The sequence below is a fragment of the Scyliorhinus torazame genome, chromosome 25 (genome assembly GCF_047496885.1).
Source record: "Scyliorhinus torazame isolate Kashiwa2021f chromosome 25, sScyTor2.1, whole genome shotgun sequence".
NCBI classification, from domain to species: domain Eukaryota; kingdom Metazoa; phylum Chordata; class Chondrichthyes; order Carcharhiniformes; family Scyliorhinidae; genus Scyliorhinus; species Scyliorhinus torazame.
In genome coordinates, this window is record NC_092731.1 from 16,365,699 (window position 1) to 16,392,431 (window position 26,733).

The following is a 26,733-nucleotide window of genomic DNA, read 5'->3' on the forward strand; positions in this document are numbered from 1 at the left end:
CCCCACATTCTGGAGGGAGGTTCGTCAGGCGGGGGGCAGCGCAGGGCCTTGCCTGCGTCCCTTGCCGAGAGAACACCTCACCGGCCCCGCGTCCAAGCCCCGGTCGATACGCCTCTCCCATTCACCTCGGTTTCCTGGACTTTGTGGTACTGCCTGTCCCAGAGGATGACCTTGTGATCCTTCCCCTCCCCCCGAGACCAACATCCCGTCCGTCAGCACGCAGAGGCTGAATATGCCCCCCTTCATGGGCCCCCTGAATCGGCAGACCTGATCCGGTTTGTCCCTACAGGAAAAAAAACAGGAAAAAATAAACCAGAGGAGATTACACGCTGGGAGAAAAATCTTTGAAGCACGTGAGAAGCCAGGGAGTAAAGATAGTGAGGTGTACACGGAAACATTGGAGTACATCTTCTTCCATGTACAATAGAGGAAAATTTACTTAATGTTTAGCAGTGTGAAATGATAAAATATCAATTGCAGAAATGTAATAAACCCAAGTTTACTTCAACACCAACTTGCGTGAGCGGGTGTAGCGGTAATAGGAATTAGGAATAGGAGTCGTCAATCCAGCCCTTAGAGTCCGCACCGCCATTTGAATCAGATCATGGCTGATTTCTTCCTGGTCTCAAATCCACTTCTCTGCCTGTTCCCCCTATCCCTTTAACTCGTTTTTAAAAGAAAGTCAGAAATATATCTATCCTTCACGAAACCATTTACTGACTCAGACTCCACCGCACTAGGGGGCAGCGAGTTCCACAAATTCACCACCCTCTGCGAGAAGTAGTTCCTCCTCATCTCAGTTCTAAACGTACCGCCTCTCAACCTATACCTGTGACCCTCTTATTCCAGATTGACCCACAAGGGGGAATGTTTGGTCCACGTAATGTCACTGGACTAGCAATCCCGAGGCTATCGCTCTGGGGGACACCGGTTCGAATCTCACCAGGGTAACTGGTGGAATTTAAATTCGATGAACAAAATCTGGAATTGAAAGCTGGCCTCAGTAACGGCGACCGTGTGTAACAGGTTAGCACTGTTGCTTCACCGCTCCAGGGCCCCAGGTTAGTTTCCGGCTTGGGTCACTGTCTGCGGAGGTTTGCACGTCCTCCCCCGTGTCTGCGTGGGTTTCCTCCGGGTGCTCCGGTTTCCTCCCACAGTCCAAAGATGTGCAGGTTAGGTGGATTGGCCGTGATAAATTGCCCTTAGTGTCCAAAATTGCCCTTGGTGTTGGGTGGGGTTACTGGGTTATGGGGATAGGGTGGAATTGTTGACCTTGGGTACGTTGCTCTTTCCAAGAGCCGGTGCAGACTCGATGGGCCGAATGGCCTCCTTCTGCACTGTAAATTCTATGAATGAATTAATAAAGATTATTGTTGTTGTAAAAAAAAAAAGCCATGTGGTTCACTAATGTCCCCTTTAGGGAAGGAAATCTGCCGTCCTTACCCGATCTGGCCTACACGTGACTCCTGACCCACAGTAACTATCCTCTGAAAGGGTCGAGCAAGCCAGGCAGTGAAAGGGCAAATAGGGATGGATAATAAATGCTGGCCTTGCCAGCGATGCTCACAAGCCATGGAAGGAGTATTATTTAGCACCCTTAACTTTGGCAAAACATCCATTATAAAAGAGCACAAGGTTAGAATAGATGACCAAAGTTTGCTCAAAGAGGTAGATTCGAAGCAGCATCTTAAAAGGAGGCAGTATCTCTTATTGAACGAGTTCACAGTGTGGGAACTGGAGGGATATTACAGCTCTCTTGCAGTACAGATATCCTCCCAGCGACTAGTCCTAGTGCTCAGGAAGCTGTCCTACTCCACCTCTTGGACAGAATACAGCACAGCACTATTGGGTAAGAAACTGGGGATAAGAGTAGGCCATTCAGCCACTTGTGCCTATGCCATGCCATCCTTCTATCCCAAGGTCCTTTCTCCCTCGCGTGTTCATCCAGTTTCCCCTTAAACGTACCAACACTATTTCCCGTCAACCACCCCCTGTGGGAGCCGACTTCCACATTCTTTTTTAAAATAAATTTAGTGTACCCAATTCATTTTTCCAATTAAGGGGCAATTTAGCGCGGCCAATCCACCTACCCTCATCTTTGGGTTGTGGGGGCGAAACCCACACAGACATGGGGAGAATGTGCAAACTCCACACGGACAGTGACCCAGAGCCGGGATCGAACCTGGGACCCCCGGCGCCGTGAGGCAGCAGGGCTAACCCACTGCGCCACCCCGGCGAGTTCTACGTTCTCACCACTCTGAGCGAATAAGTTTATCCTGAATTCCTCATTGGAAAGACCTTCCCTGTTGAACCTCTTTGTAATTATAAAAATGTCTGTTGTCTTCGGAGGAAATAATTTTTTTTTAAAAAGGCCAATTATAAGCTCTTAATTTTAGTAGTCAACCCGTCAATAAGGTCACCTGCCCACTTTTGGTTCTGTAATCCTTCAACGCCCTGATTTTACAAAAAGCAACAGTTTGAAAATGAGTCAATCAAGTCACAGATTTTTCCGAGGGAGAACGTCCCAAGCTTCACTACTTTCTGTACGAAGATACAACGGTTGGATGACCTAGCTCTAGATTTAAGGCGATTACTCCAGGCCCTGTGCTCCCCCGCCAGAGATTTTTCACCCGATCTATCAATAGAATCCCTACAGTGCAGGAGGAGACCATTCAGCCCATCGAGTCTGCACCGACCCTCCGAAAGAGCACCCTACCCCGGGCCCACTCAATCCACCCCATCCCCGTAACCCCATCCAACCTGCACATCTTTGGACACTAAGAGGCAATTTAGCACGGCCAATCCACCTAACACGCACATCTCTGGATGTGGGAGGAACCCCACGCAGACATGGAGAGAACATGCAAAGACCACACAGACAAGGCCGGAATTGAACCCCGGGTGCTCTGAGGCAGCAGTGCTAACCACGGTGCTACCCCTATCAAATGCTTTGTTTTGAACACCCTCATACTGGAGATAACATGAACCTAATCCATGCATCCTGTCCTCAATTTAACCCCATCGGCCCCGATTGGCCGCTTTGCGGATGTCTTGTGGGCAGTGGGTCGGATCTGTAGCGTCTAGGCCAGGAGCTCCGGGTTCAAGTCCCACTTGATGGCCAAGGAAGGGGTTTTCGCAACGTTGGCAAACAGGTTAATTATCAGCCTGTAAATTCCGATGGCAGGCAGGCAGTGAAGAGTGGGAGAGTGTCTTGGTCAGCCGGACCACAGAAGGCAACAGGAAACCCCTGAGGTACTTGACCACGGACTCCCGGGGCCAGCACGGAGGGGGTGCCGCACCGTCAGGAGGCGCCCCCTTTCCAATGCGACCCTAAACCCCATTGGCTGTAAAGCACTTTGGAATGTGCCCAGGTCATACGAATGCAAAGAAAAAACAGACTTTCTTTCCCCTTCGATCGGAATTGGCAGATTTCGGAAAGGAGGGTCCGGGAACAGCAACAATAGCAGAACTGGATCACAGCAACTTCCTCACCTTTGCCCCAGACGATCAGGTTTCCGCTTGAGTCACCAGTGATCACATCCCCGTTCTCGGAAAAGGTTAAACATAGAAGGTATTTGGGTTTCTCTTGCTTCTGTAAAACAATATTTTTTTAAAATCGAAGTGATTGACAGTAAATGGGGCATCCTGCCTGTGCAAGTTCTTTGAAAGTCTCAAATCCATTCCACACACTCACTATATCTCATTCAAGATTTAACCTCATGAACAAGTTAGTATTCGATCTGCTTTGATTTCCCGTCAGCGAGTACATTCACTAGATTGAAGATTTAATATTGCAAATTGGGCAGCACGGTAGCACAAGTGGCTAGCACTGTTGCTTCACAGCGCCAGGGTCCCAGGTTCGATTCCCCGCTGGGTTACTGTCTGTGCGGAGTCTGCACGTTCTCCCAGTGTCTGCGTGGGTTTCCTCCGGGTGCTCCGATTTCCTCCCACAGTCCAAAGACGTGCAGGTTAGGTGGATTGGCCATGATAAATTGCCCTTAGTGGCCAAAAAGGTTAGATGGGGTTATTGGGTTACGGGGATAGGGTGGAAGTGAGATCTTAAGTGGGTCGGTGCAGACTTGATGGGCTGAATGGCCTCCTTCTGCACTGTATAGTCTATGTTCTAAATTTAGGACAGGCAAAGGAAAGGGAATATTTTTTCTTAGTCTTTCACGTGATGTGGGCATCATTGGCAAGGCCAGCGTTTGTTACGCATCCCTAGCTGCCCTCAAACCGAGTGGCTTAGAATCCCTACAGTACAGAAAGGAGGCCATTCGGCCCATCAAATCTGCACCCACCCTCTGAAAGAGCAACCCTAAACATGCTAGGTCATTTCAGAGAGGGGCAGTTAAGAGTCAACCCCATCGCTGTGGGGTCTGGAGTCACATGTAGGCCAGACCGGGTAAGGGCGGCAGATTTCCTTCCCTGGAGAGGCATTAGTGAACCAGGTGGGTTTTTATGTTATTCGATGATTACTGAGACTAGCTTTCAATTCCAGATTTTATTCATCAAATTTAAATTCCACCAGCTGCCGAGGTGGGGTTTGAACCCGTGTCCACCAGAGTATTAAACTCGGGGGCCTCTGATTACTAGTCCAGTGACAATACCACTACATCACCATCTCCCCAATTGATGGCAATATTGCAACCTGACCTCAGTACTTGCCAGCCCCCGTGAGAGAAATTACTTGGCCAAGAAAATATTAACCTTAAACTTCCCGGGGCAATGCAATAAATGGGGGTAGGAGGCGGCCATCCGGACTATCGAGCCTGCTCTGCTATTTAACAACATCATGGCCGAGCTTCTACCTCCAGCTCCACCTTCCAGCACTATCCCCATATCCCTTCATTCCAAAAAAGAATCTATCGATCTCAGTCCCGAACGTACTCGACGTCGGAGCTTTCACAGCTCTCTGGGGTAGAGGGCTGGGGCTGTTTAGCACAGGGCTAAATCGCTGGCTTTGAAAGCAGACCAGCAGCACGGTTCAACTCCCGTACCAGCCTCCCCGAACAGGCGCCGGAATGTGGCGACTAGGGGCTTTTCACGGTAACTTCATTGAAGCCTACTTGTGACAATAAGCGATTTTCATTTTCATTCATAGAGGATTCTGAAGATTCACAACCCTCGGGAGGATGGGAATTTCTCCCCATCTCAGTCCTAAATGGACGGCCCCCTTATTCTGGATCCCACCCCCGGATGGGGAATCATCACTCAGCACCTAGGAAGTTTGTGAACCGTACCTGCACGATCTGATGGCCTAACTTCCCCAGGCCAATTGGGAGGTTGAATTTCACAGGACCCAAAATCCCGGAGGCTGGGTGCTCACTACAAGTGTGACAGGGCAGCACACCTTCATCATGGAGTTTAGAAGGATGGGGGGGGGGTTATTGAAACTTACAGGATACTGAGAGGCCTGGATAGAGTGGACGTGGAGAGGATGTTTCCACGAGTAGGGAAGACTAGAACCCGAGGGCGCAGCCTCAGATTGAAGGGACGGTGCTTTAAAACAGGGATGAGGAGGAATTGCTTCAGCCAGAGGGGGGTGAATCTGTGGAACTCTTGGCCGCAGAAGGCTGTGGAGGCCAAATCACTGAGTGACTTTAAAACAGAGATAGATAGGTTCTCGATTAATAAGGGGATCTGGGGTTATGGGGAGAAGGCTGGAGAATGGGGATGAGAAAAATATCAGCCATGATTGAATGGCGGAGCAGACTCAATGGGCCGAATGGCTTAATACTGCTCCTATGTCTTATGGTCTTAAGATAGTGATCCTGGGGGGGGGTGGAGGAGGTTTGGGTGAGATAGGTGTAATTTTGAAAGAGCAATGCTGGCATGGTATAGGAGGTATCTGACTAGAGTTGATGGGCCAAATTATATCTTATGGTCTTTTGATCGCAGCCCCGGGTTAGAAATTCTGGGCTGGATTTTACGTTCTCCCAGTGGCCAGTTTGAAGGCAGGGGCAGGGGCAGCACTCATAATCTAACGCGTGGCCTTTTTGCCGACTACCCACCCCTGAATTGTCCCAAATGCACAGGGCTAAATCGCTGGCTTTGAAAGCAGACCAAGGCAGGCCAGCAGCACGGTTCAATTCCCGTAACAGCCTCCCCGAACAGGCGCCGGAATGTGGCAACTAGGAGCTTTTCACAGTAACTTCATTTGAAGCCTACTTGTGACAATAAGCGATTTTAATTTCATTTCATATTACATGGCATTGGGGGGGTGAGGGGAGTGTTGGTCAGGTGGCGATTTGAGGCCTATTGAAGCCCTTAAGGGGCCACTTACAGGCCACATCCTCCTCCTATTTTACCTGCAGCGGGAAAGGCCCAGGTCTAATGGGTAACCTGGCACCTTCAGCTGCCCTGGCTGGTTCAGGTGGGAGTAGAGGTGGGAAGAAACCCCCCCGGCTCGTCCCCTGGGCCCCATTAGAAGCACCCCACCTTCCAGGTCACCTTTTCCAATTTACCCTCCTCCCCTGCCTCTGAAACCCAGACCCCACCCTCCCTCACTGGGGCCTGCTAGCCCGGCCTTGGTGATACACCGGATCCGGGACTGCCCGTAGTCCCAGCAGTGACCACTGCTCAGACCTGGCGCTGGTGAGGCCACGGAGCTGCCAGCCGTCCATCCGATGGGTTGATATCTCTCCAGGGGGCAGGACTTCCTCTCTGGGTAGGGGTGGAAGTCATGCCTTAACCCAGGTAGCACTGCCCCAGCATTAAATTGCTGCTGGGTGGGGCAGCATCGTTGTAAAGCCCGCACGTCCGAAATCCTGGAGGTGGGACCAGTTACGTGAGCAAGGCAAGTGCCACCTTCCGTGGCAGCGGTTCAAACTCACCCACTGAAATCTATCATGGACAAGCCAGCGGCTCTCCAGTCACATCCGTCCTGCCAACCTACCTAACCTGGGACAGCAACGCCGCCGCTCACCTCGAAAATGCCCTGTTTCTTGGCGAGACTGCTGCCGTCCATCGTCCAGAAGTAAATGTTGGATTTGCCACACGTGACGATGAGATTGGCGTCAGTGGGGTGGAAACTTGTCGCCAACACTGACTCGTTGGAGCACTGCAGAAAAAGAAAAACAAAGCGGCCGAGACGGCGATTAGAAAGTGTTCAGCCTCCCGGACGGGAATCCCAACGTTTGTGCAATTTGTTATGCAAGAGAAGACGACCAAAACCGCAGGAACTATAACGCTGACCATTCGGTATCCTTTATGTTAAAACAAACCTTCCAGAATCAATCGCATTGGCCACACAGTAAAAAACTTTCCAATCAACAGTTCTTCAATAAAAAGGGAAAAAAAATTCTTAACACGCCGAGAACGTTCATATCACAAAGTGTCTCGATCTCCACCAGCTGGGACTGGGAGGAGGGGGGGGGGGAAGGGAAGCGTAAGTAATTAGAGTTTTCAGGAGTGAAATTTGGAAAGAAAAGGGCGTGAAAAGTTTGGAACTCTCTTCACAAACGGCAATTGGCGCTCGATCAGTTGTCAGGTTTAAATTTGAGGTTCGCAGGTCTTTTGTTCGCTAAAAAGATTGCAGGATTTCTTCTTCGGCTGTTCGTTACCAGCGGTTCCCACGTCCCGCAGGCAGCGCATCCACGCCCGTGTGTTTCCCGGCGTCATGGGGTGGCTTCAATGGGAAATCCCATTGAACAGTGGCGGGAGCAGAGAATACCACCGCCAGCACCCCCCCCCCCCCCTCGTGAAACCCACGGTTCGGATCCCAGAGAAATCCACCCCCCCCCCCCCCCCCCCGGGGTATACGGAGTTAGTTTGGAGCTACAATCTCATTGAAAACCAGAAGGGGCTCGAGGGGTTGAAGGGCCTCCAACAGTTCCAATTTCTGTTGGAAATTACACAGCAAGTCTACAGTGCTAAAACACCCCCCCCACCCAAAAAAAGGGAGGGGGGGAAAAATAAGAACGGGCGGGGGAAATGGGCCGACGTTTCAGACAGAAGGCTCACCAGTCTGAAACAAGACCTGAAACACAAACCCGTCGTGCGTTTCCGCTTTAGTGCCCACTCGTTTTGAAAAACATATTGCTGCTTGTGGGATCTTGCTGTGCGTAAACCACCTCACGATGACGACATGCTCTTTAAAATTACGGCGTTGACTGGAAAGTGCTTTGGCGCGCGGTGCGGGTGAGAAAAACGCGGCAGAAATGCGAGTATTTTTCCCACCTTTTCTCGATAACCCACCCTCTGCGGTTCGCGTTTCAAACAAATCGTGGAGGGCGGGGGCGCAAGATCAAAATATCATCCTACCTTCACGTCAGCCAGTCTTTGCTCCTTCTGCCAGTCCCACACCGACAGGATGTGTTCATTGGCATCGTCCACGGCACACAGGTGAGCCCCTCCGTTCTGTTAAATTCAACATGTTTGCGTAGAAATGAATCACTAAATTCAATATCGAAAACACAGGAGAAGATATGGGTGGGATTTTCCCTCGCAGCATCCCCCCCCCCCCACCCTCCCACCACCCCCTATCCACCCCACCCCACCCTCCCACCACCGACCCCCACCCCCTCCCACCACCCAACCCACCCCACCCTCCCACCGACCCCCACCACTCCCACCCTCCCACCGACCCCCACCACCCCCTCCCACCACCCAACCCACCCCACCCCCACCACGCCCCCTCCCACCACCCCACCCACCTCCCACCACCCAACCCACCCCACCCCCACCACCCTCCCCCTCACCATCACCCCACCCCCCTCACCACCCCCCCCACCCCCCCTCCCATATAAAAACAACTAACATCTTATTTTAGGCAGACCCGACCAATAAAAGAACCAAGTCGTGAAAAAAGTTCTTGAATGCTATTTTCCAGTGTAATGCTCTTGTCCCAGAGGTGACCAAGGGCTGTGAAAAGCCTTGAAGGATAAAACCGGAGCCAATATTTACTCAGTTTAGACCTACTCCAGCGTGAAACATTTCAAGGATATCTCTCCTACCTCAACCCCACCACAGCGTCAATACATGTCGCTATTTTCTCATGTAACGACCAAAATCGACACCCTCACCTGCTATAATAATAATAATCTTTCTTGTCACAAGCAGGCTTACATTAACACTGCAATGAAGTTACTGTGAAAAGCCCACATTCTGGCGCCTGTTCGGTTACACAGGGGGAGAATTCAGAATGTCCAAATTACCTAACAAGCACGTCTTTCGGGATTTGTGGGAGGAAACCCACGCAGACAAGGGGAGAACGTGCAGACTCCGCACACACAAGTGATCCAAGCTGGGAATCGAACCTGGGACCCTGGCGCTGTGAAGCAACAGTGCTAACCACTGTGCTACCGCGCCGTCCATAGTTAACCACAATTAGAAATGGACACCAAGTACTCTCTCGCCAGTTTGTGTTCAATTGTTCTCGGTCTGATTATGAGAGTCTGTTTACTATGGCTGTCCACTGTGCTTGATTGGTTGAGTCTGGGTGTGGGCACTTCAGAAAAGTAAACAATGAGCTGGATGCAGGAAGTAGACATTTTAAAGCACTGAATAAAACACACAGTTCATCTCGGTGTAGGTCTGAGATATGAAATATACGTCAGCCTGACCAAAACGGGGCAGCAGCAGAGAAGCAGGCAGAGCCAGAACGGCCCACCCTGGGTTGCATCCAAGCTGAATGTGCAGTTGGCCGCTTGACCAGGTTCCGAGTTGACCTACCAAGGAGGTCCTCGACTTTCCCCAAACCCCTCCTCCCCCACTTCCGCTTTGGATGAGCAAACTCAGGAGCCCGGGGCTGAAGTGGATGCAAGAGTTTGTAGAGCATCTCACCCACCTCCGACGGGGGTCATGTGGGTGCAGTGGGGTAGCGCCCCTGCCCCCTCGAGACAGAAACTCCTGGCTCAAGTCCCGATCCAGGACGCGGTGGACACAAGAAGGTGCATTGTGCCTGACGCAGTTCCACAGGTTGTTCAGCCCGATCATCCTTCAACAGTCAAGAAAGCCCAAAAACGTCTCTACTTCCTACGGAAGCTAAAGAAATTTGGCATGTCTGCATCGACTCTCACAAACTTCTACAGATGTGCCATAGAGAGCATCCTATCCGGCTGCATCACAGATTGGTATGGCAACTGCTCGGCCCAAGATCGCAAGATACTGCAGCACATAGAACATGGAACAGTACAGCACAGAACAGGCCCTTCGGCCCTCGATGGTGTGCCGAGCTTTGTCCGAAACCAAGATCAGGCTATCCCACTCGCTGTCATTCTGGTGTGCTCCATGTGCCTATCCAATAACCGCTTGAAAGTTCCTAAAGTGTTTATACCACTTGCATTACAATTGATATTGATGACTTTGATCAAAGGACAGAATAATGTATCCAAGTTTGTTGAGAACACAAAGTGTGGTGAACTCAGCCCAAAGAATCACACAAGCTTGCCACCCCCACATTCATTCTGTCTGCACCTCCCGCTGCCTCAGGAAGGCAGACAGCGTTATCAGAGACCCCTCACACCCAGGCTTTGCCTTCTTCCAGACCCTTCCATCAGGCAGAAGATACAGAAGTCTGAGGACCCGCACATCCAGACACAGGAACAGCTTCTTCCCCACAGCTACTAGACTCCTCAACGATTCTCCCTCGAACTGATCTGTTCCCTGTAAGAACACTGGGCGAGATTCTCCACTCCCGTGCCGGTTGGGAGAATCGCCTGGGCCGCCAAAATTTCCCGCGACGCCGGTCCGGCGCCCTCCTGCGATTCTCCCAAGCGGTGGGAACGGCCCCGTCGAGTTCCACGGGCCGCAGGCCAGAGAATCGCCGGAGACACCCAAAATGGCGATTCTCGGGCACCCCTGCTATTCTCCGGCCCGGATGGGCCGAGCGGCCAGGCCAAAACGGCGGGTTCCCCCCCGGCTCCGTCCACACCTGGTCACCGCCGTCGGGAACAGCGCGGGAACGCTGCACCAGGGGGTACCTCAAATGTGGGGTGGCCCGACGATCGGTGCCCACTGATCGTCGGGCCGTCCTCTCTGAAGGAGGACCTCCTTCCTTCCGCAGCCCCGCAAGATCCGTCCGCCATCTTCTTGCGGGGCGGACTCGGGGAGGACGGCAACCACGCATGCGCGGGTTGGCGCCGGCCAACGCCGGCCGCGTCATGTATGCGACAAGGCCTGGCGCGTGTAGATGACGCTGGCCCCACTCCTAGCCCATTATCGGGCTCTGAATCGGTCAGGATAGGGGCCGTTTCGCGCCGTCGTGAATCTCGACAGCGTTCATGACGGCGTGGGCACTTCGGCGCGGGAGTGGAGAATCCCGCCCACTATTCACGACGCCCTATGCTGCTCTTGCTCATGTATTTGCTTTGTTTGGCAACTTATTCCGCACTGTAACCAATCACTGTTTGTTGATGTAGCATTGTCAATGTACTCTGTCGATTATTCTTTTGTCGACTGTGTACGTTCCCTTGGCCGCAGAAGAATACTTTTCACTGTACTTCGGTACATGTGACAATAAATAAATCGATAAATCAATCAATCAGAGGCCTTCCACCACCCTTCCCCACACGTGTGGAATATCTCCACAGGAATAATTCCTCTGTGCACCAAATGAACCCTAAAGAGAAGCAAAGAGTCATACTTACAGACTTGGAGAAGGACACACAAGAGATGCCTCGATCGAAGACGCCAGATCCAATAACGTGCAGAGTATTCAGACTCACAGAGTCCCAAACACGGACGTGAGGTGGAAGTTGCTGTCAGGGGAAAGGGCAAGGGGGGAGATTTTAAAAGATCTTGTTTACAGACAGACAATTTCTCAATATAGAATGGGTGGTGACAATCTGGATATTTCAGACATAAGAACATAAGGACTAGGAGCTGGAGTAGGCCACCTGGCCCCTCGAGCCTGCTCCACCATTCAATGAGATCATGGCTGATCTTTTGTGGACTCAGCTCCACTTTCCGGCCCGAACACCATAACCCTTAATCTCTTTATTCTTCAAAAAACTATCTATCTTTATCTTAAAAACATTTAATGAAGGAGCCTCTACTGCTTCACTGGGCAAGGAATTCCATAGGTGAAGACGTTCCTCCTAAACTCAGTCCTAAATCTACTTCCCCTTATTTTGAGGCTATGCCCCCTAGTTCTGCTTTCACCCACCAGTGGAAACAACCTGCCTGCATCTATCCTATCTATTCCCTTCATAATTTTATATGTTTCTACAAGATCCCCCCTCATCCTTCTAAATTCCAACAGTACAGTCCCAGTCTACTCAATCTCTCCTCGTAATCCAACCCCTTCAGCTCTGGGATTAACCTAGTGAATCTCCTCTGCACACCCTCCAGCGCCAGTACGTCCTTTCTCAAGTAAGGAGACCAAAACTGAACACAATACTACAGGTGTGGCCTCACTAACACCTTATACAATTGCAGCATAACCTCCCTAGTCTTAAACTCCATCCCTCTAGCAATGAAGGACAAAATTCCATTTGCCTTCTTAATCACCTGTTGCACCAGGTAACCAACTTTTTGTGACTCATGCACTAGCACACCCAGGTCTCTCTGCACAGCAGCATGTTTTAATATTTTATTTAAATAATAATCCCTTTTGCTGTTATTCCTACCAAAATGGATAACCTCACATTTGTCAACATGTAGTCCATCTGCCAGACCCTATCCCATTCACTTAGCCTATCCAAATCCCTCTGCAGACTTCCAGTATCCTCTGCACGTTTTGCTTTACCACTAATCTTGGTATCGTCTGCAAAACTTGGACACATCGCCCTTGGTCCCCAACTCCAAATCATCTATGTAAATTGTGACCAATTGTGGGCCCAACACTGATCCCTGAGGGACACCACTAGCTACTGATTGCCAACCAGAGAAACACCCATTAATCCCTACTCTTTGCTTTCTATTAATTCACCAATCCTCTATCCATGCTACTACTTTCCCCTTAATGCCATGCATCTTTATCTTATGCAGCAACCTTTTGTGTGGCACCTTGTCCAAGGCTTTTTGGAAATCTAGATATACCACATCCATTGGCTCCCCGTTATCTACCGCACTGGTAATGTCCTCAAAAAATTCCACTAAAGTAGTTAGGCACGCCCTGCCCTTTATGAACCCATGCTGCGTCTGCCCAATGGGACAATTTCCATCCAGATGCCTTGATGATAGATTCCAGCATCTTCCCTACTACCGAAGTTAAGCTCACTGGCCTATAATTACCCGCTTTCTGCCTACCTCCTTTTTTAAACAGTGGTGTCACGTTTGCTAATTTCCAATCCGCTGGGACCACCCCAGAGTCTAGTGAATTTTGGTAAATTATCACTAGTGCATTTGCAATTTCCCTAGCCATCTCTTTTAGCACTCTGGGATGCATTCCATCAGCTCCAGGAGACTTGTCTACCTTTAGCCCCATTAGCTTGCCCATCACTGCCTCCTTAGTGATAACAATCCTCTCAAGGTCACCTGTCATAGCCTCATTCCCATCAGTCACTGGCATGTTATTTGTGTCTTCCACTGTGAAGACCGACCCAAAAAACCTGTCCAGTTCCTCAGCCATTTCCTCATCCCCCATTATTAAATCTCCCTTCTCATCCTCTAAAGGACCAATATTTACCTTAGCCATTCTTTTTTGTTTTATATATTTGCAGAAACTTTTACTATATGTTTTTATATTCCGAGCAAGTTTACTCTCATAATCCATCTTACTCTTCTTTATAGCTTTCTGTTGCCCCCTAAAGATTTCCCAGTCCTCTAGTCTCCCACTAATCTTTGCTAATTTGTATGCTTTTTCCTTCAATTTGATACTCTCCCTTATTTCCTTAGATATCCACGGTCGATTTTCCCTCCTTCTACTATCCTTCCTTTTTGTTGGTATAAACCTTTGCTGAGCACTGTGAAAAATCGCTTGGAAGGTTCTCCACTGTTGCTCAACCATAAAGTCTTTGCTCCCAGTCTACCTTAGCTAGTTCTTCTCTCATCCCATTGTAATCTCCTTTGTTTAAGCACAAAATACTAGTGTTTGATTTTACCTTCTCACCCTCCATCTGTATTTTAAATTCCACCATATTGTGATTGCTCCTTCCGAGAGGATCCCTAACTATGAGATCCTGAATCAATCCTGTCTCATTACACAGGACCAGATCTAGGACCGCTTGTTCCCTCGTAGGTTCCAATACATACTGTTCTAGGAAACTATCGCGGATATATTCTATAAACTCCTCCTCAAGGCTGCCTTGACCGACCTGGATTTGCCTCTAAATTATCCCCCAGATCCCTCCGAAATTCAGAGGTCATTGAGGAATAAATTAACAGATCTTTTTTTAAAAATAAATTTAGAGTACCCAATTTTTTTTTTTCCAATTAAGGGGCAATTTAGCGTGGCCAATCCACCTACGCTGCACATCTTTGGGTTCTGGGGATGAAACCCACGCAGACACGGGGAGAATGTGCAAACTCCACACGGACAGTGATCCAGGGCTGGGATTCGAACCCAGGTCCTCAGCACCGTAGTCCCAGTGCTAACCACTGTGACACGTGCGGCCCATAAATTAACAGATCTAACCCTTGCCATTCCGCCCCCAGTTTTCTCGCAGGACGGTATGGAATGTTTGCAAAGCCCAGTTGTTCAGATCAACTGTGCATTAGGAATAGGACCAGGAGTAAGCCATTTGGCCCATTGGCCCAGCTCCATTATCCAACAAGGTCGTGGTTAATCTTCTACATCCCTGCACTACCTCCATATCCCTCAGCTCTCCAGGCACAGAAAAATATCGATCTTGGTCTTGAATGTTGCGATGAAAGTAAAAATTGTTGAATATTATATCTTGTATCTGTGGCAGTAACATTTTTAAAAGCCTGGGTTAAAGTATATATTTGTTGCCGTAATATTATTGAAATGATCAAAATTACACCTATCTCACCCAAACCTCCTCCACCCCCCCTCAGGATCACTATCTTAAGACCATAAGACATAGGAGCAGTATTAAGCCATTCGGCCCATCGAGTCTGCTCCGCCATTCAATCATGGCTGATATTTTTCTCATCCCCATTCTCCAGCCTTCTCCCCATAACCCCAGATCCCCTTATTAATCGAGAACCTATCTATCTCTGTTTTAAAGTCACTCAGTGATTTGGCCTCCACAGCCTTCTGCGGCCAAGAGTTCCACAGATTCACCCCCCTCTGGCTGAAGCAATTCCTCCTCATCCCTGTTTTAAAGCACCGTCCCTTCAATCTGAGGCTGCGCCCTCGGGTTCTAGTCTTCCCTACTCGTGGAAACATCCTCTCCACGTCCACTCTATCCAGGCCTCTCAGTATCCTGTAAGTTTCAATAACCCCCCCCCCCCCCCCCCCATCCTTCTAAACTCCATGATGAAGGTGTGCTGCCCTGTCACACTTGTAGTGAGCACCCAGCCTCCGGGATTTTGGGTCCTGTGAAATTCAACCTCCCAATTGGCCTGGGGAAGTTAGGCCATCAGATCGTGCAGGTACGGTTCACAAACTTCCTAGGTGCTGAGTGATGATTCCCCATCCGGGGGTGGGATCCAGAATAAGGGGGCCGTCCATTTAGGACTGAAATGGGGAGAAATTCCCATCCTCCCGAGGGTTGTGAATCTTCAGAATCCTCTATGAATGAAAATGAAAATTGCTTATTGTCACAAGTAGGCTTCAATGAAGCTACTGTGAAAAGCCTAGGTTGAGGTGTCCAGACTGTGTCTGCTAAAGCTGAAATTAAGAAGTCATAAAAGGTGAGGTCATGATTTTTCCAACCATTTACCTGCTTACATATAGAGGGCTAATGGAGCATTGTGATTGCTGGAGATTCCCGGCAGAGTAGATAATTTTTGAGGGGTTGTATTTAGTCCGAGCTAAGCAGGTCATGTGGGACATCTCAGTGGGATACAAATGATGTAATTAATGGGAGGAGCCAGGTCTGTTTGCAGTTTGCCATTGGATTTGAGTCTGACCATAGAATTTGAGCCTGACCATACAGGCAGAAGGATTTTAAGTTGAACACCAGTGTTGCCAAATGATGCCAGGCTGAGGAGAAGTTCTCCTCCATAGGGGGGGTCGCTCTCTCTTCAAAGGTCTACATCACTAAGCAAGTAATCGGTTTGTTGACTTTATTTACAAGTGGCATTTGAACTGTATCGAGTTGCTTATTTGGAGTTAGTAGCAGGTATAGATTTCAAATTCTTTGTGTTTAAGAAACTGTTTAACTGATAATTGTGAAGCCATTTACTAGGGAGGTTAATTCTGTGTTTAAATTAAAGTTTGTTTTAACATAAAATATACCTATTGATCAGAGTCACCACTCCATTGGTGAAGCATCCTTTCCTCACAATTAAAAAAAAAATTGTTTGGGGTTCTTTGCCGGTATCCTAACAAATGTTGGGAACTGCTCCAGGATCTTAACAATATACTCAACGATGGAGCGTCCATAGCTCCCTGGTGGGGAGAATTCCAAGGATTCACCACCCTCTCGAGTAAAGAGGTTTCTCCTCAACTCAGTCCAAAATTGTCGCCCCTTATTCGGAGACTGCGACCCCTGTGTTCTGGACTCCCTCGAGCATCAAATGCTATCAAGCCCTCTTAAAGAACGTTGTGTTTCAATTAGATCACCTCTTTATTCATCTATATTCTAAGGCATATAAGCCACACCCAACGTCATTGTGCGCAGTTCCGAGCATCTCAGGTGGATATATTGGCCTTTGAGGAAGCACAGCATAGGATTCACCAGAATAATACCTGGGCTCCAGACACTAAACTACGAAGAGAACCATATAAATCCTACAGTGCAGAAGAAGGCCATTCAGCCCATCGCGTCTGCACCCGACCCTCTAAAACAGCACCCCACCTAGGCCCACGCCCCCACCCTATCCCCGTAACCCCACCTAACCCACACGTCTTTGGACACCAAGGGGCAATTTATCACGGCCAATCCACCTAACCTGCACATCTTTGGACTGTGGGAGGAAACCGGAGCACCCGGAGGAAACCCACGCAGCCATGGGGAGAGCGTGCAAACTCCACATGGACAGTCACCCGAGGCCGGAATTGAACCCTGGTCCCTGGCGCTGTGAGACAGCAGTGCTAACCACCGTGAAATTACTCAAACTGAGGTTGTGTCCCCTGGAATTTAAACAGTTAAGAGGTGATCATTTCAAAGTTTCAGATATTAAAGGGGAACAGACAGGGTGAAATGAAAATCGCTTATTGTCACAGGTAGGCTTCAAATGAAGTTACTGTGAAAAGCCCCTGGTCGCCACATTCCGGCGCCTGTTCGGGGAGGCTGGTACGGGAATTGAACCGTGCTGCTGGCCTGTCTCGGTCTGCTTTCGAAGCCAGCGATTTAGCCCTGTGCTAAACCAGCGGTAGACAGCGAGAGACCACTGCCACTGGTTGGGTAATCTGGAACCGGGCATGCAGAGTTTAAAAATTGTCGGGGGAGAAAATAGGAAACATTCCCACACAAAAAGGAGTTTGGAATTCTCGACCACAATTGTGCGTGGATCAATTGTAAATTTAAAAAATTGGGGATTGATATTTGCTGGCAAGGGTGGCACGGTGGCGTAGTGGTTAGCACTGCTGCCTCACGGTGCTGAGGTCCCAGGTTCGAATCCCGGCTCTGGGTCACTGTCCGTGTGGAGTTTGCACATTCTCCCCGTGTCTGCGTGGGTCTCACCCCCACAACCCAAAGATGTGCAGGGTAGGTGGATTGGCCCGCGCTAATTGCCCCTTAATAGGAAAAAAAAAAGAATTGGGTACTCTAACTTTAGTTTAAAAACAGATATTAGCCGGAATGTCAGTACAGGGCAAAGGTGGATTTAGGGAGTTAGGTCATGGATTGGCCATGATCCGAGATAGTGGGACAAGCTCAATGGGCGGAATGCCCGCTCACTTGCTGTGCTGAGGAATGACTGAAGTCTATAAAATTTTAAATTGAAAATAGGAAAATAAATCTCCTGTGAGAAATATACACGTTACTTTCACAGACGCTGCGGGTGGAATTCTAGAGCCCCTGTCGCGGCGAGATCGGGGGGGGGAGGGGGGTAGCGCAAAATGCAACGAGCCATTCAAAGCTCCACTGACAAGGACAGGGCCTGCTGGTGCGAGGGACTGTGAAGTTCGGAGCCCCCCCCTCCACCCCTCCACCCCTCCACCCCTCCCTCCCCTCCCTCCCCTCCACCCCCCCTCCCCCTCCACCCCCCCTCCCACCCCACCCCTCCACCCCTCCCTCCCCTCCACCCACCCTCCCCCTCCACCCCCCCTCCCACCCCACCCCCTCCACCCCCCTCCCACCCCTCCACCCCCCTCCCCCCTCCACCCCCCTCCCACCCCTCCTGCCCCCTCCACACTCCACCCCCCTCCACCCCCTCCACCACCCCCCTCTCCCCCCCCCACCACCCCCCTCTCCCCCCCACCACCCCCCCCCCTCCCCTCCACCACCCCCCCTCCCCCTCCACCACCCCCCTCCCCCCCTCCACCACCCCCCCTCCTCCCCCCCCTCCACCACCCCCCTCCTCCACCCCCCTCCACCACCCCCCTCCTCCACCCCCCTCCACCACCCCCCCTCCACCACCCCCCCTCCTCCCACCCCCCTCCACCACCCCCCCCCTCCTCCACCCCCCCCTCCCCTATAATGTGGCGACCAGAATTGCGCACAGTACTCCCACTGTGGCCTCACCAAAGTTCTGTACAACTCCAACATGACCTCCCTGCTTTTGTAATCTATGCCTCGATTGATAAAGGCAAGTGTACCATCAGCCTTTTTCACCACCCTATTAACCTGCCCTTCGGCCTTCAGAGATCTATGGACAAACGCTCCAAGGTCCCTTTGTTCTTTGGAACTTCCGAGTGTCAGGTCATTCATCGAAGACTTCCTTGTCACATTGCTCCTTCCTTCCAAAAGTGTGTCACCTCACACTTCTCAGGGTTAAATTCAATTGGCCACATTTCTGCCCATTTGACCATCCCGCCTATATCTTCCTGTAACCCCAGACTCCTTCCTGTAACCCCAGACTCCTTCCTGTAACCCCAGACCCCTTCCTGTAACCCCAGACTCCTTCCTGTAACCCCAGACTCCTTCCTGTAACCCCAGACCCCTTCCTGTAACCCCAGACCCCTTCCTGTAACCCCAGACTCCTTCCTGTAACCCCAGACTCCTTCCTGTAACCCCAGACCCCTTCCTGTAACCCCAGACCCCTTCCTGTAACCCCAGACTCCTTCCTGTAACCCCAGACTCCTTCCTGTAACCCCAGACTCCTTCCTGTAACCCCAGACCCCTTCCTGTAACCCCAGACTCCTTCCTGTAACCCCAGACTCCTTCCTGTAACCCCAGACTCCTTCCTGTAACCCCAGACCCCTTCCTGTAACCCCAGACCCCTTCCTGTAACCCCAGACTCCTTCCTGTAACCCCAGACTCCTTCCTGTAACCCCAGACCCCTTCCTGTAACCCCAGACTCCTTCCTGTAACCCCAGACTCCTTCCTGTAACCCCAGACTCCTTCCTGTAACCCCAGACCCCTTCCTGTAACCCCAGACTCCTTCCTGTAACCGCAGACTCCTTCCTGTAACCCCAGACTCCTTCCTGTAACCCCAGACTGTAAAGCTTCCCAGACAAGAAACCTTCAAAGTGGAACCTTTCCAGGGAGAGAGCCACACTGAAGCAGATCAAAAATACCCAATAAAGGGCCTCAGAAATATAACAGACCAATATTCATTTGATTCCAAAACGGACTGATTTTCTTTACGTTGGAAACGCAGGTAAACAAGTCCTCAGATCTCCGCAGCTATTAGGGTTGAGGTCTTATCCGGGCCCCCCATGAATTGAAACAAAGACAGCAAACGCAAAGCTTCAAAATTTGGATTGCAAGTATAGCTTCATAATTTGGATTGTAAGTATAAAACTAGTTTTTGTTTGTCTGAATATCCTAACAATTTTGTTACCAAAGTGGATTTGAAGTTCGTATTTCTGGATGAATTTGTTTATCTTGTATTCTCACTCCATAATATCCAAAACGATACTACAGCGCACTCCGAGATTTAAACTTACAATAAAGTATTATTATTATTATTATTATTATTAAGTATGACCTGGGGAATGTGGAAACTGAACACCGCCATGGTCTTATTAAATGGCGGAACAGGCTCGAGGGGCTGAATGGCCTATTTCGTATGTCCATATGTCTCAAGCATTGTACACATGTTGCAGACTCATTCTGTATACCCCACGTTCACCAACTCTCCTGGAATCCTTGTCATGCGAGTCTTATGTTCTGATTAAAGAGTCTCGTTAAGAGGGACAGATCTCTTTATAACGTTCCGTGCATCTTTCGTCCAGGGGTAAATTTGTTTAGTCAAAGAACTCCTAGAAAAGCATTTACCTCAAGACCAAATTGCTGACAGATGAAGCCCCTGGGACAATTTAGAATTTCATTTTTGTTTGAGGCTTCAATCCAGCCACAAATTCAAAAGGAAGGGTGGGGTGGGAGGGTGGAAAGAAACCGTAACTCTAAACAGCTGCAGTTCCAGAGAATGGGCCCTTTGTTTGGGCAATGCCACAGGAGGGAAGATGGGACGGAACAGACAAATTTACCTTCCGCATTTGACTAATACAAATTACAATTTGAATATGAATATCGTACCTTTCCATCTTTTGCAATTCCTGCCACCTGCCCAGTCGCCATGGTGACTCTATCAGGATGTACCGCAAGGCTGAGAAAGAGATTAGGAAGAGAAAGAGGAGTCACTAGGTTAGATTTTTGTTCCTCCCATAATAATACTAAGCTCGGAGGAAAGAGTCAGTAGCTGGGTAGAGGATAGAGTTGTAGCAAAGTAGGCCCAGTTATATGTTACTGTGAACAACATTTTTACTGTTTTCACTTAACAGATTGTACTTTTGTTTTTTTATATAAATTTAGAGTCCCCAATTCATTCCCTCCCCCCCCCCCCCCCCCAAAAAATTAAGGGACAATTAAAAAAAAAAAACAATTTAGAGTACCCAAATAATTTTTTTCCAATTCAGGGGCAATTTAGCGTGGCCAATTCACCTACCCTCTGCACATCTCTGGGTTGTGGGGGCGAAACCCACGCAAACACGGGGAGAATGTGCAAACTCCACACGGAGAATGACCCAGAGCCGGGATCGAACCTGGGACCTCAGCGCTGTGAGGCAGCAGGGCTAACCCACTGCGCCACCGTGCCTGCCCCAGATTCTACTTTCTTCAACGGCATAATGTTTTGCTCTTCAGGAGGGGCACACCCGAGAGCGAGGCAGGCACACTTACAGACAGAGAGACAGACTCTCTTTCTCTGTTGTAGGCAGCACGGTAGCACAGTGGTCAGGTGGATAGGCCGTGCTAAATTGCCCCTCAAGTGTCCAAAAAGGTTAGATTGGGTTACGGGGATGGAGTGGAGGTGCGGGGCTTAAGTAGGGTGCTCTTTCCAAGGGCCGGCGCAGACTCGATGGGCCGAATGGCCTCCTTCTGTAAATCCGATGATTCTATGTAGAGAGAGAGACACAGCGAGAGAGTGAGAGCGCGAGTGACAGAGAGAGAGCGATGATCCCAGAAATGGTAGGCCTAACATACGATGAACGTCTGAGGATCCTGGGATTATATTCATTGGAGTTTAGGAGGTTGAGGGGAGATCTAATAGAAACTTACAAGATAATGAATGGCTTAGATAGGGTGGACGTGGGGAAGTTGTTTCCATTAGCAGGGGAGACTAGGACCCGGGGGCACAGCCTTAGAATAAAAGGGAGTCACTTTCGAACAGAGATGAGGAGAAATTTCTTCAGCCAGAGAGTGGTGGGTCTGGAATTCATTGCCACAGAGGGGGGTGGAGGCTGGGACGTTGAGTGTCTTTAAGACAGAAGTTGATAAATTCTTGATTTCTCGAGGAATTAAGGGCTATGGAGAGAGAGCGGGTAAATGTAGTTGAAATCAGCCATGATTGAATGGTGGAGTGGACTCGATGGGCCGAATGGCCTTACTTCCGCTCCTATGTCTTATGGTCTTATGGACAGAGTGAGACAGAGAGATAAACAAAAAGAAAAAAAGGAAAAGAAGTAGAGGAGAGGAAAGCGGAGAGATAGAGGAACAAGAGAAACAGAGAGAGAGGGTCCCTAACCAAGGAATTATGTAAGCTTTATTGCAGCTTCATGTTCCTCAAGAAACGCTGGATGCGAATGTTACCTCTTGAGCGGGGACAGCATTGACCAACGAATGAAAAAAACCAGTACAGCTACGATCACTGCATTTCCCCCCTCCAGTCCCAATAACAGGGGCGGCAAGGTAGAACAAGTGATTAGCACTGTGGCTTCACAGTGCCAGGGTCCCAGGTTCGATTCCCCGCTGGGTCACTGTCTGTGCGGAGTCTGCACGTTCTCCCCAGTGTCTGCGTGGGTTTCCTCCGGGTGCTCCGGTTTCCTCCCACAGTCCAAAGACGTGCAGGTTAGGTGGATTGGCCATGATCAATTGCCCTTAGAGACCAAAAAAGACTAGGAGGGGTTATTGGGTTACGGGGATAGGGTGGAAGTGAGGGCTTAAGTGGGTCGGTGCAGACTCGATGGGCCGAATGGCTTCCTTCTGCACTCTATGTTCTATGTTATAACCTCTGGTCAAGATGTCCGTGCGTCAGGAGTGAGCACTCCGCACAATCAATCTGTTGCCAGTTCTTTAATTATTTCACGGGGCGTGGCCATCGCGGGCTAGGCCAGCATTTGTTGCCCCTCCCTAATTGCCCCTCGAGAAGGTGGTGGGCGGACTCTCGAACCGCTGTGGTCTAATTTCTAATATGCGAAAGCTTGGCTGACTTTCAAATGGCGGGGGTGGGGTGGGTCCATACGGAGAGGTGACTGTTGCGGGGGGGGGGGGGGAAAAACACCAATTAGAGCCATCGTAGCTCTAAATTTGCTGATCGGTTAGCCCATCAGCGGGCAATACGGGGCTCTAACTGGTGGACTCCCCTCGAGTGTGAAAATGGTTTGCCAGACACCGAGAAGTGGCGGCCACTTGAGCAGTTCAGACACGGATCTCCCGAATTGGTGTGAATTTCCTGAACTTTCATCGAGTGAAAAGTCTGGCGAGCAGCCCGGGATGAAATCTGGGCATCAGGGTGGGAGCCCGCGATGCCTTTAGTGGGGCCAGGAGGTGGGGCTGGCCAATGGCCAACGAGGGTGACCCTCGACCTCCAGGGCTGAGGCGGGCATGTACCAACAAGGACACAGGCCGGTGAGAAGCACACAAGGTCGTCGAGGGACGTGGCTGGGGGCCCAGCCACCTGAGCGAGAGGTGAGCAGAACGGCAGTCGGGAGGTGCGAAGGTGGCCAAGCAGGTGCCGGCACCGTGTCGAGGGGAATCAGAGGGGGCCTTCCAGCAAGAGAGCGAGGGAGAGCAAAGAGAGGCCCCAAAAGCCTCCGCTTGGTACACCATACCAGCAGGAGTGAGTCGGTCAGAGTGTCCAGTCCGTAGCAGAGATTTGGTGGCTAGAAGACAGGGAGGCTGTTGCTGAAAGAAAGTGTGGTACTACAACTAGGGTTGCCAACCCTCCTCGGGCTGGTGGGGAGCCTCCAGGAATCAGCATCTCATCTCACAGCGAGCCATTAATAGAACATTCGAAAGAGAGGCAAACGGGCAAATCTCTCTCAGGGGGAAATATAAAGAAAGGCAAATGTTGGACAGATTTTTAAAAAGGGACAAACCTTTATTCGCTATCACAATGACAGCCAATTTGTATCGGATGGATAGGTCAGGTTATTCACTGTATGATATTCGTTTCATGTCCACAAGGAGGCACAACTGCATAAACCCCCAGTTTCAGTCCCCAAACCAGGAATGCCCTGCTTTCCTGGCAGTCAAAGAAGTGCTTTATCCCACACGGACTGAACACCGTCCCAGCTGCCCATCACATTACTGCGTCAAAAGGCTGCCAGTTCGAGTCCCACTCCATAGATATTGAACACGCAATCCAGACTGGCATCCCCACTGACATCACCAGTGCAGCGCTGAGGGAGTGCCGCACTGTCAGGGGTGTCGATTTTCTGCTATAAAAAGTACTCCGCAACTAGGAGTCCCCTACAAGGGTATCTTGCTTCCTGCTCAATGCTGCTGATCACCATTGCTAAACTTCACTGGCCAGAAATTGCACGGGCCTAGTAATTGGTAAGTAATGTTCTAAAACTGCTCTGCGTATATTAAAGGGGAATGAGCAATGTAAAAGGGTGTGCTGGGTCAGCGGGCTACACACCACGATTAGGCGATGGCTTGACCTTAGTGATCTTCTGCCCCATCAACAGGTCCAGGCGGTGGCCGGCCAAGGGGGGCCGTCTGCCCCTCCACCGCGACTACATTCGCGGCCGGGTATCGCTGGAAATGGAGCACGCAGTGTCCACTGGCACCATCGAGGCCTTGCATGCCCGGTGGGTACGCGGGGCTTGGGGTGCATTATCGACCCTCTGAACCACATTTTGGTTTGGTATTTTAGGTTTCATATGTGATAGGTTTCTGTTTAAGGCAGTATCCCTTTAAGGAGCTGTCCCTTTAACTTGTCCCTCAGTTTATGTGATTTATTTTAAACTGTTTATTTGATTGGTCTTAAAATAGGGATATTAGTGAATCGTTTGAACAGCGCAATTATACATTACGTCAAATCTCCCAAATAGCTTCAGTCAGAGTTGGTAACCCTAGCGACGGCCAGTTGTCAGGGTTGGTTTAACAGGTCTCACAAAGAGCTACAGAGGCTTCTACGGGCACGTTAATTGGTAACACGTAACGATATGCCTACGTCCAAAGTATAGCCCAGGTCAGGAGCTAACGTCCTGCCGGAGCTCTCCATGCAACTCCGCCTGTGCGGTCCTGTCATTCCCGACACCTCACTGTGGCGGCTACTGTCCCCCCCAGGTCCCACGTTAACCCTTGCTCTGCCGAACACCTCCCGCAGGCGACACCGCCGGGGCTCCCGTCTGGAGACGGGCGCGTTACTCACCATTTCACGTCGTCATTGTGCCCGAGATAGTGCCGTTGGAGCTGTTCCTCGACGTTGTACAGCACGACGACCGACGCTATGAAGTAAACAATCTCGCCCGTCGGCAGGAGAAAGAGGTTGGCGCGGCAGTCACGCCCCCGATAACCATAGCTGGAGGGATTGATTAAGGCATCTAGACGAGAGGACTGAAAACCAGAGCGCCAAGGGCACTAGAATCATTAGCGGGTCAGACCTGGTCAAATCAAACCAGTGGCATTTAACGTTAAAAAAATTTACATTTTGAAAAGTTATTGTGGAGGAACAGCAAGTGATCCCTCATGAAATATCTTACTGGGAGTGAAACGGAACATCATTGGCAAGACCACATCACAAATGCATTGCGCAGTTTTGGTCTCCGATAAGGAAGGGTGTAAATGCGTTGGGGCCGATTCAGAGGAGGGTTTACCGGATTGCTGCCTGGAATCAGTGGGTTGTCGAGGAGGAAAGGGTGGGCAGACCCCACCCGTTTTCACTGGAGTTTAGAAGAGCGAATTGATTGAAGTCTATGAGATCCTGAACGGGCCTCGATAAGGTGGATGAGGAAATGATGCGTCCTCTTGTGTGGGGGTGGGGGTGGGGGGGGGGGGGGGGGGGGGGGGGAAGAGTCCAGGACTAGGGGGAGCGGTTTTAAAATTAGGAAACGTCCTTTTAGGTCACGGAGGAGATGTTGTTCTCTCAAGAGGATTGTGGAGTTTTGGAACTCTCTGCCTCGGAGGGCGCTGGAGGCCGGAATATTTCTGAAGGCAGAGGTCGATAGATTCTCGTCAGGCAAGGAGATCAAAGGTTATCGAGGGCTAGATGGGATATGTGGAACCCGCCATCATCTTATTAAATGGCGGACGAGGCTCGAGGGGCCGAGTGGTCCACTTCTGCTCCCTTTTCAGATGTTAAATATCTGACGATCCCAAACATCCATTGCAAAACAGGGATTTTGATCATCACGTTCACGTTTCTGGTGGATGACATTAACATAGAATTTACAGTGCAGAAGGAGGCCATTCGGCCCATCGAGACTGCACCGGCTCTTGGAAAGAGCACCCTACCCAAGGTCAACACCTCCACCCGATCCCCATAACCAGTAACCCCACCCAACACTAAGGGCAATTTTGGACACAAAGGGCAATTTATCATGGCCAATCCACCTAACCTGCACATCTTTGGACTGTGGGAGGAAACCGGAGCACCCGGAGGAAACCCACGCACACACGGGGAGGATGTGCAGACTCCGCACAGACAGTGACCCAAGCCGGAATCGAACCTGGGACCCTGGAGCTGTGAAGCAATTGTGCTATCCACAATGCTGCCGTGCTGCTCATGAACCTTTCATCTGTTCCAGTCATTAACTCGGTTCCTCTCCACGGGTAATCTCGAAACTGCTGAGTGTTCTTACCTCAGCTGGCCAGACAGCGAGTGCGGGGATCAGATTGAGGCCTACAGCGACAGGTTTGGCTCCTCACTCCAGCTGGGGGGGGGGGGGGGGGGGGGGGGGGGGAAAGAGGTGGGGTGGGGGGTGGAAGAGGCCTCTGCCCCCAACCCGTTGTAAAGGCAGAGCAAATAATCACCGGGGACCTGCCTTCGAGCAGACAACGGAGGACGCCGGGATTCCAGGGGCTGGATTCTCCGGCCTCCCAGCCGCGTGTCTCTCGGCAACGGGAGGCGGCAAGGCACTCTGCTGCCGGCGCTGGGAATTGCCATTCCAGCCACCCTACGCTCCCGGGAAACCCACGGGCGGGATGGTGCTGCCGGCGGGAA

At 50.5% G+C, this 26,733-nt stretch overlaps 1 protein-coding gene across 1 annotated transcript in view; it reads right to left on the minus strand.

The window, feature by feature from the left end:
• Positions 1-129: 129 nt before the first annotated feature.
• LOC140402360 (echinoderm microtubule-associated protein-like 1) overlaps positions 130-26,733 on the minus strand; it is a 119,135-nt gene continuing 92,531 nt past the window's right edge. Inside the window, exons 6-12 of the mRNA XM_072490086.1 lie at positions 24,943-25,092; positions 20,601-20,670; positions 11,589-11,699; positions 8,263-8,358; positions 6,926-7,060; positions 3,493-3,592; positions 130-283 (exon numbers count right to left, since the gene is read on the minus strand). Coding sequence (XP_072346187.1) covers positions 243-283; positions 3,493-3,592; positions 6,926-7,060; positions 8,263-8,358; positions 11,589-11,699; positions 20,601-20,670; positions 24,943-25,092 — 703 coding nt within the window. The 3' untranslated portion in view covers positions 130-242. The remainder of the gene's footprint in view (positions 284-3,492; positions 3,593-6,925; positions 7,061-8,262; positions 8,359-11,588; positions 11,700-20,600; positions 20,671-24,942; positions 25,093-26,733) is intronic.